Here is a 9,445-nt window from a genome sequence, read left to right on the forward strand (position 1 = left end):
GCCCTGGATCTATTTCTTCAAGTCTTGTTTCACTGACATGTTTATCACTGTGTTTTGTTTTCCTCTGCAGGCCCCAGTTGTTGAAGAATGCTCTACAGAGAGCAGTAGAAAGAGGCCAGCTAGAACAGATAACTGGCAAAGGCGCCTCGGGGACATTCCAGGTTAGAGGCAGAGTGCTTGCTGTTGAGAACTTGTTCTCAAAATTTGAGTTTCAGAACCTTTTATCCTTAAACTGTGTTGAAGACCCTTAAATGTTTTCCTATCTGTGCTAACATCTATCAATATTTATTAAATTAGAAATTAAAAGTAGGAACCAGAGTCAGTTTTGGTGATGCGCGCCTGTAATCCTAGCACTTAAGGAGGCAGAGGCAGGCAAATCTCTGAGTTCAGCGCCAGCTTGGTCTACAAAGTGAGTCCAGGACAGCCAAGGCTATACAGAGAAATCCTGTCTTGAAAAACAAAACAAAAATAAAATAGTGGGGCTGGAGAGATGGCTCAGTGGTTAAGAGCTCCACCTGCTCTTCCTAAGGTCCTGAGTTCAATTCCCAGCAACCACATGGTGGCTCACAATCATCTATAATGTAATCTGATACCCTCTTCTGCAGATAAAGTACTCATATGCAATAAATAAAATAAATAAATCTTTAAAAAAATAAAATAGTGAAACCAAAAATGAGAGACTGGGAGAAAAAAATAATATTTTTTTTTTCATGAAAAATAGTTGTCTTCAGAAAATTGGTTAAAAGAGGTACTTTTTACATTTTTGCCAATGTTTTTTTAATATCTACCTTAAGTTGTTTTATTAAATGTCTCTTCAGTTTATGAAGAAAGGCCACCGTGATACAGAAATAGAGAAAGAACATTCTGAGATTACTTTCAGATAGTGATAGATATTATTTCTTGATACTACAACAAAACTCAGTGAATGGTAGATTGTTTTAGCAGTTTTGGTAAATTTTCAGTGGTCTGATTCACAGTTGAGTTTGGAGGCCTGCTGCTGCGCTGGAAAGATCTCTTGTGACTATTGCAGTCACTTCTGATTTTTACCTCTAGCTTCAGACAACCTACAAGGTCTGCTAAGCCTTCCTCACATTTCATACAAAACAAATGATTCATTGTGTGGCCTTTTTTTGTTTGGCTTGACTACTTAGCATAATGATTGAGTTTTTTCATGTGGTAGTGTGTATCAGTACCTAGTTCATCCATGCGCAAGTTGCATATTTGGATTGTTTCCATTTCTTAGTTATGTAGTATACTGCATATGAAGATTTGTATCCAAGTGCCTTGTGTAAAGAATTTTTTCTTTCTGGGAAGTCAGTAGCTAGGAGTAGACTTGCTAACCATAGAGTGAACAGGACAACATTTCACATTCCCGCTTTCTCCAACTTTGTTAGTCTGCTTGTGGAGAGGAAGTGTTCTCTCTTGAAGTTTTTTGATGGACATTTTTCTAATGGCTACTAATGCTAAGTACGTTTTTATGTGCTTACTGATCTTTTGTTCATTTGTTTGGAGATCTTTACTACAGATAAAAGTTCCTAGTCAAATATAGAAGTTGAATTTTTTTTTTTTCTAATTTTATGGCTTTTTACTTTTTTGAGACAGGGACTTCTGTACCTCAGGCTGGTCTTGACTTTGAACTTCTGATCCTCCTGCTCTTTTCTCCTAAGTCTTGGGATTAAAGGCATATGCTACCATCACTGGCTAATGGGATGCTGATGTTTGGACACAGGGCTTCATGTATGCTAGACAAGCAGCCTTCTAAATGAGCCATATTTCCATACAAGTTTGAAGCCAGACTTTGATACATGAAACCCTGCCTCAAAGAATAAGTAAGCCAGTACTATAAAGTGTTCTTATTTTCCTGTTGGGCTCATTGTTACTAATCTTTCTTTGTTTCTAAGGCAGGGTCTTTCTGTGTATCCTTTGGCTGTCCTAGAACTCACTATGTAGACCAGGCTGGCCTTGAACTCACAGAGATCCTCCTGCCTCTGCCTTTGTGGTACTGGATTAAAGGCATGTGCTGCCATGGCCAGTTTAATTGTTACTAATACAACTTTATTTCTTAGTCTCAGCCTGGAATTAGGCCACGTAATCTATTGTATGATCCCCTAAATATGTATCTATTTTTTATGGCACAAGGCCTAAGGATGTTAGTCTCTATGGGTTTAAAATACCTATTGCTGTTTTAGATGGGTTGGAGGGGTTGATGGAAGAAGAAATTATCGAAAAGAGAGTTGGGACTCCTCAGTTAGATTAAAACCTGGTGAGTAGGAAGAGAAAACCCTGACCTGATAATTCATTGTAAAACATACCTGTGCTGATGCAGGAGCTCCGACCCACGTGGTGCAGAGGAGTGTTGTCTTGACCTGCTTTGGGAGAGTGTTGTCTTGATGCTTTTCTCTTCCTTCTTGGAAAACAGCTGAAGAAATCAGGGGAGAAACCCCTCCTTGGTGGAAGCCTGATGGAATATGCAATCTTGTCTGCCATTGCTGCCATGAATGAACCGAAGACCTGCTCCACCACTGCTCTGAAGAAATATGTCCTGGAGAACCACCCAGGGACCAATTCTAACTATCAAAGTAAGAGTCAGAGTGTGCTCATTTAGCTGGGACTAGAGGAATACTATTACAGAGAAGGCCATGCTACTAACGTGGAAGCATTAATTACTGATTGAGAAGTAATCACGGCTTACCTTTCATTGATTTTCATGCTTCTTAAAAATTGTAGCTGTCGCTGGGCGGTGGTGGCGCACGCCTTTAATCCCAGCACTTGGGAGGCAGAGGCAGGTGGATCGCTGTGAGTTCGAGGCCAGCCTGGTCTACAAAGTGAGTCCAGGATAGCCAAGGCTACACAGAGAGACCCTGTCTCAAAAAACCAAAAAAAAAAAAAAAAAAAAAAAAATGTAGCTTTCATGTGTTTGGGTGAGTGTGTGCATGTGTCTTTTGGTACCTGCTGAGGTCAGAGCAGGATGTTAGATCCCCTCCCTGCAGCTAGAGACACAGATGGTTGTACGTAGCCTGAGCATGGGTGCTAGGATCAAACTCAGGTCCCGTGGAAGAACAGATAGCACTTTAACATTTGAGCTGTCTCTCCATCCCTTACAGGCTTTGCGTTTGAGGTTCTGTCTCATTGTTTCCCCTAGGCTGGTGTGGAACTCAAAATCCTTGGGCTTCAGCCTTTCAAGTGCTAGATTTACTAGTACTGCTGTTTGGCACTTTCTGTTAATTTTTTTTTTTTTAATTTTTTGTTTTGTTTTGTTTTTTTGAGACAGGGTTTCTCTGTGTATCCTTGGCTGTCCTGGACTCGCTTTGTAGACCAAGCTAACCTCAAACTCACAGCAATCCGCCTGCCTCTGCCTCCCAAGTGCAGGGGTTAAAGGCGTGCGCCACCACCGCCTGGCTCTTTTTGTTAGTTTTCAATTTCTCCCAAGTCAGAGGTTGTTATTGACTTACGCTCTATAACAAGATGTATTTTGTCTCAATAAATTACCAGATATAATATTTTAAGACTAGAGACTAGTCTATAATTTCACATTTCACATGTGCTGGTAAGAGAGTGGCAAACTTGGCACTTTATGAAGAGTGACTAAATTGCAAGGATTTAATGTGAAGAATATGGAAATTCTGTAACAGAAACTACAAACTAGTATGTTTTATTTAAGTAAATTTTGCCTTACATGATGGTACATGCAATATAGTCTCTGCTACTTTGGAGTTTTAGGTGGGAGGATCATTCAAGCCTAGTAATTTGAGACCAGCCTGGTAACAAAGCAACATCTCATCTCAATAAAATAAAAGAAACATAATTTTGAAGCATGTGGAGTTTCGTTGTTTGAGAGAGGGTCTCACTCTGTATTCCTCGCTGGCTAAAACTCACTGTGCAAACCAAGCTGGCCTTCCACTCAGCAATCCAGTTGCTTCCCACATAGAGGCACGTGCAACTACACTTGGCCTAAAGAACTTTCTTTTTTAATATAGAATCGTATTAAGTAGCTTAGACTGGACAGATGGTGGCGGCATATGCCTTTAATCCCAGCACTTGAGAGACAGAAGCAGGCAGATCTCTGAGTTCTAGGCCAGCCTGCAGATTGAGAACTGCAGAGCAAATTCCAAGACAACCAGCGATATGCAGAGAGACCGGGAGTTGGAGGGTGGTAGTTCAAGCTGGCTTTGGACTTGAAATCCTTTTGCTTTAGCCCTCAAGTAGCTGGGTTTACAGAACCACCACAACCAGCCAAGAAGCCTGTTTAGCAGTGCTTCCATTTTCACTTACACTGAAGCTGTCTTTTTTGAGGATGTTGTGGATTTTTTGTTTTGTTTTATGTTGTTGTTTTTCAAGACAAGGTTTCTCTGTGTAGTCCCTGGCTGTCCTGGAACTCACTCTGTAAACCAGGTTGGCTTCAAACTCAGAGCCTCTGCCTCCTGAGTCTTGGGACTAAAGGTGTGTGCCACTCCTGCCCAACTGGGGCTATATTTTATTAATTGAATTCTCTTATTATATCTTTTATGTGTCTTGGCATAAAAGGAACTTTTTTTTCCTTTTTTTTTTTTTTAAGATTTATTTACTCGGAGGGAGGATACAAGCGATGGGATGGCAATTGAGTTGTAATCTGAATAAATTAATAAACTTTTTTAAAAGGGGAAAAAGATTTATTTACTTATTTTATGTATACAAGTGCTCTGTTTTCATGCACACCATTATAGATGGTTGTGAGCCACCACGTGGTTGCCAGGAATTGAACTCAGGTCCTCTGGAAGAGCAGCCAGAGATCTTAACTGCTGAGCCATTTCTCCAGCCCCGCTATTCCATTGTTTTGTCGATTTATTTTTGAGGAAATTGCCCTGCTTATCTTTTGTGTTGTAGATAGTTAGTGTGCATGCTCATGTGTGTGTGACTGCGTTGTTACTGGCTCCGGGGATCTGCCTCTCTCCACCTCCTAGTTGCAGGGTTGCAGATGCACACTTGAGTGCCTGCTGTCTCCATGTTTGTTAAGGTCCTGAACACAGCAAGCACTCTACCAACTTAGCCATCTCTCTAGCCCCTGTTCATCTTGAAATAAAACTCTGAGGTGATTATTGCTGTGTAACTATAGGTTCCTCATTAGATGCTTGAATGAGTGGAAATGAAATATTTAGATTCAAAATTGTATTAACCATTTACATGCTACCTGAGAACAAGACTTTGGACCTCTAGACTCAAGGCAATGATTTCATTTTAAATACCTGTTTACCTTTTCTGTGAAAAAAATTTTTGACTCATGGATTCTAATGTCTTCTTTTACTTTTCCAATATAACTAACCAATTTTATGGGCATAAAGTAGTTGTTGTATGAGCTAATTAATTTAGTCAGGCACAAAGGACTTAGATAACATATACTAGTTAGTGTATTGTTATCAATGTTTACATAATTTCTATTTAATTTGGTTGCATAACTCTGAATATATAAACTTTTATTTTTTTTAATTATTGAATTTTTATTTATTTATTTATTTTGTTGTTGTTGTTGTTAAAGTGCATTTGCTGAAAAAGACTCTGCAGAAATGTGAGAAGAATGGGTGGATGGAGCAGATCTCGGGGAAGGGGTTCAGCGGCACCTTCCAACTGTGCTTCCCCTATTATCCAAGGTGAGTTCTCAAGGTGAAGCACTGGCCACTGTAGACTTGAATCTGCTCCTAGGTTTTACCAGTGTGGGTTAATTTAGCTTACTGTTGCCCTGAGCTGGGACTCTCTGAAAATAACGACTAGCAAAAGGTTCTCACTGAAACAGGCATTTCTGCTCTCCTAGAATTCCAGTATAGCTAGCTCTTGGAGTCATTTTGATTATTCTTTAATCTTTCTAAATAGTAACAACAGTCAAATTGCCAGAGAATTAAACATTAGTTAATCATCCAGAAAATCAGATGGGGGGAACCTTGACTGTTCCCACAAATCATAACTCTGCCTTCTTCAAACTTTTATTTGAAAAAAATCTGTCTTCTGTTCATGATGCATTTAGTTGTTTAAACATACATGAAGCTCTTAGCAGCTGCATACTTTTCAGGGAGTTGGTGCTGGAACCCTCTTAAACTTTCATTTTTAGTAAGATGCCATAGCCTGTGCTGTGAGGCTCTTGCTTTAGCATTGACATTTTCTTACATAATTAGTCATTTTTTGAAGAGTTATTTACTTATTATTTATACCATATTCACCCTGCATATGAGTCAGCAGGCCAGAAGACGGAACCAGATCTCATTATAGATAGTTATTAGCTACCATGTGGTTGCAAGGAATTGAACTCAAAACCTTTGGAAGAACTACCAGTGCTCTCTTAACCTCTGAACCCTCTCTCTAGCCCCATAATTAGTCTTAAAAACATAGACATTACTTTATTGAATGTATACTTGCTCTTTCAGACATTAAATAGTACATTGAATAGTCAGGTCATACACATGTTTTAATTTATGGAAATATTAATAGAAAAAATTTTTTTTAAAGTTTAGAGGATATGATTCTTGGCCAGTTTCTCTAAAACTTTGAAGAGTTATAGCTTTGAGTTATTGGCCAATGTTGTGAAGGCAAAACATGGTCATTGTTCTGCAGAGCATTGGCTGCTGTGTGTCTGGGGCAGATCCACATGGCAGAAGGTTAGTGACTGCTTACTCAGTCTATTTTCCTAAGAGATGGGAGGATGGGAATAAAACATGTAGAACTTTCCCCAATTTATGGTGACTTTGTACATGTGTTCAATATAGGTTAAATTCTAAACAGGTATTTGTAGTCTAACTTGACATTTTTGAGGGAATCTGAATAGAAATGGGCGTGTCTGGTGACAGCAACTGAGTTCACCTCATTTTCTTTGCCCTACGTGAGATGGTGTTTTACTTTTTCCCTACCTTAGCCCAGGAGTTCTGTTTCCAAAGAAAGAGCCAGATGGTTCTAAAGATGAAGACGAGGATGAGGATGAGGAAGAATCATCAGAAGACTCTGAGGATGAAGAACCACCACCCAAAAGAAGGTGTGTAGGCTCAATTTTCTTAACCAATATATTTTATTACAACTTATTAACCGAGCGTACGTCACTACCCAACTAACCAAAACAATAAGGAAAGAGGATTAAGGAACACAATAGCAAAACCATAAGGATATCAGTTCCGAGTAACGATTCTCCTGGCGTAATCAGCAGGATTTCTTCTGGAACCTGGAGTAACCAGATAATATTCATGTCTGTGGTTTATTCAAAGAAATAATCCTATATTATCCCAGGAAATGAGCTGTAGACTTTATGAATCATTTAAATTTACATGAAGCCTATATTGAGAAATCAAGTCAAATTTCTGTTTTTAACAGTGATTTCTATATAAGCTACTTCTCTTCAAGGAAAAGGAACTTGGGCTGGCAAAGTGACTCTACTATACTCAGTGATACTTTTTTTCCTCCCTCACAGTTTACAGAAGAAAACACCAGCCAAGTCCCAGGGGAAGGCAGCATCCATGAAGCAGAGAGGGTCCAAGCCTGTGCGAAAAGTCCCTGCTGCCCAGAGAGGGAAAGTGAGGCCACTGCCTAAGAAAGCTCCCCCCAAGGCCAAAACCCCTGCTAAGAAAGCCAGACCCTCACCCTCAGTCATCAAGAAGCCTAGTGGGAGCTCCTCCAAAAAGCCCATAGCCAATGCTAGAAAGGATGTGAAGCTGCCCAGCAAGGGCAAATCTGCCACGAAGAAGTCTTTCAAGGCAAAAAAGTAAATTTTATAGGAAAAGTATCATGATGGAATTCAAAATCTTATTTTATAAGGTGAGTGTGCATTTGTTTTAGTTATAATGCTTTTACATTTTTTTCTTCCTCTCTGAACTTTGTGGGAAGGAATATAAACAAACCAGTGTAGACATTTGTTAGCTTTAGGTGCTGTTCTCAGTGCCTGCCTCTTCATTTTAATTTCTGCCATAATTCTGGACTTCGCTAAACTATGTAACTGTTCTTTTGTTCTTCTTAATCCTGACCCTCATTCTCTCTTTTTGTATCCTCTGATTTTTTTTTTTTTCTCCTCCAAGTTAGTCTAAACAATTGCAAAGACTTATATATATCGTGAGCACCAACAGGTCTGGTGCTGGAAGTCAACAGGAGGCAGGTGCACTGTCAGAAAGGCATTGCCTCCTGCCTGGAGACTTTCTAAAGCTGGCTGTAAAGTCACTCCACTAACATTCTTTCCAGCTTGAGCTGGAGACATTCTAGCTTTGGAAAGAAGCCCCAGTCTCTGCAATCCCATAGATTCTGAAGACCACTGCTCCTTTGGTCACTGTGACCAACTGCCAAGCACGCTTTGCTACCCAGAGCATTGTTCCCTTAACAGCAAGCACAAGTTGTCTGTCTGTACCACTTGGTTTTTGACTGCAGGGGAAGTACAGGAATACATAGAATCTGATTTCTGGTGTTACTTATATTACCAAAAATGACACAATATTCTTGATCAAATGTCTAGATATATTTTTAATATTTGGGGCATGAATAACTTGTTTGAGTTACTAATATAGAAATGTTAAGTGGTAAAAACATGATTTGCTAAAATAACCAGATTTCAGATTCACCTGTGCGTGGTGTTCCCCCCCCCCCATTCTTTCCATAGCACTTTTGATATCAGGCAAATGGTTTCTTTTTCGAGATACTTTAACAGAAGAAAGGAGGAGGAAAAAGCAAATGAAGCTATACTACCTAACCTTCTTTTTGTATTTGTTTTAGGATTGTGAGATTGTGTAAAATAGAACTAGCTTTCTACTTGAGAAATACAGTTTCTGCTTATCATTTATTCCTTCCCTGTGGCACTTGATATTTTAATTGTCTTAAACTTTTGATGTACATCCTCTGGCTTACATGCTGCCAGAGGAGGTGTTTGTTTGAGATTCATTCCACTTGCAGTGTCTCCTGGGATCCCTGTAGCTTACATTGGCTGGGAAATGGACTTGAGAAAATGGGCTTGAATTGGGTCATAACCTTTGATATCCCATCATGAGTCATTGGGATTTGTGTTGCATGTAAGGCAATCTTTCCTGTTGTAAATCTTCCTTTTTTATGTACATATATTTTGAAAAATATGAATAAACACGAATTTTAAAAGCTGCTGAACTACAATTTTTGTTGAAAAGTTTCTAGTATACTCTGAAGAGTAGTAGCTCACGTTGCCTGCCCTGTAATCTCTTTTCCTGCAAGGGACACGTTGCTTCCTTTTAAAGACAAGCCCCAGCTTACTTACTTTTGAATTATTATTTTGACGGTCAATGATGTTTTCTTTCAAGATATTTTGAATGCTAGATATTTATTGAATCAAAGATTTCTCTCTTTGTTTTTTGTTTTTGTTTTTGTTTTTCCAGACAGGGTTTCTCTGTGTTAGACTTGCCTGTCCTGGACTCACTTGTAGAACAGGTTGACCTCGAACTCACAGCAGTCCGCCTGCCTCTGCCTCCCGAGTGCTAGGATT

At 39.4% G+C, this 9,445-nt stretch overlaps 1 protein-coding gene across 8 annotated transcripts in view; it reads left to right on the top strand.

Moving 5' to 3' along the window:
• Nucleotides 1-9,099, top strand: part of HP1BP3 (heterochromatin protein 1 binding protein 3) — a 30,559-nt gene extending 21,460 nt beyond the window's left edge. For all 8 annotated transcript variants that reach the window (XM_084788168.1, XM_084788164.1, XM_084788166.1 and 5 more), the window contains 5 exons: nt 71-161; nt 2,420-2,579; nt 5,513-5,624; nt 6,878-6,994; nt 7,424-9,099. In XM_084788168.1, coding sequence (XP_084644294.1) covers nt 71-161; nt 2,420-2,579; nt 5,513-5,624; nt 6,878-6,994; nt 7,424-7,718 — 775 coding nt within the window. In that variant the 3' untranslated portion in view covers nt 7,719-9,099. The remainder of the gene's footprint in view (nt 1-70; nt 162-2,419; nt 2,580-5,512; nt 5,625-6,877; nt 6,995-7,423) is intronic.
• Nucleotides 9,100-9,445: the final 346 nt, after the last annotated feature.

The sequence above is a fragment of the Acomys minous genome (genome assembly GCF_964271855.1).
Source record: "Acomys minous genome assembly, chromosome: 6".
NCBI classification, from domain to species: Eukaryota; Metazoa; Chordata; class Mammalia; order Rodentia; family Muridae; genus Acomys; species Acomys minous.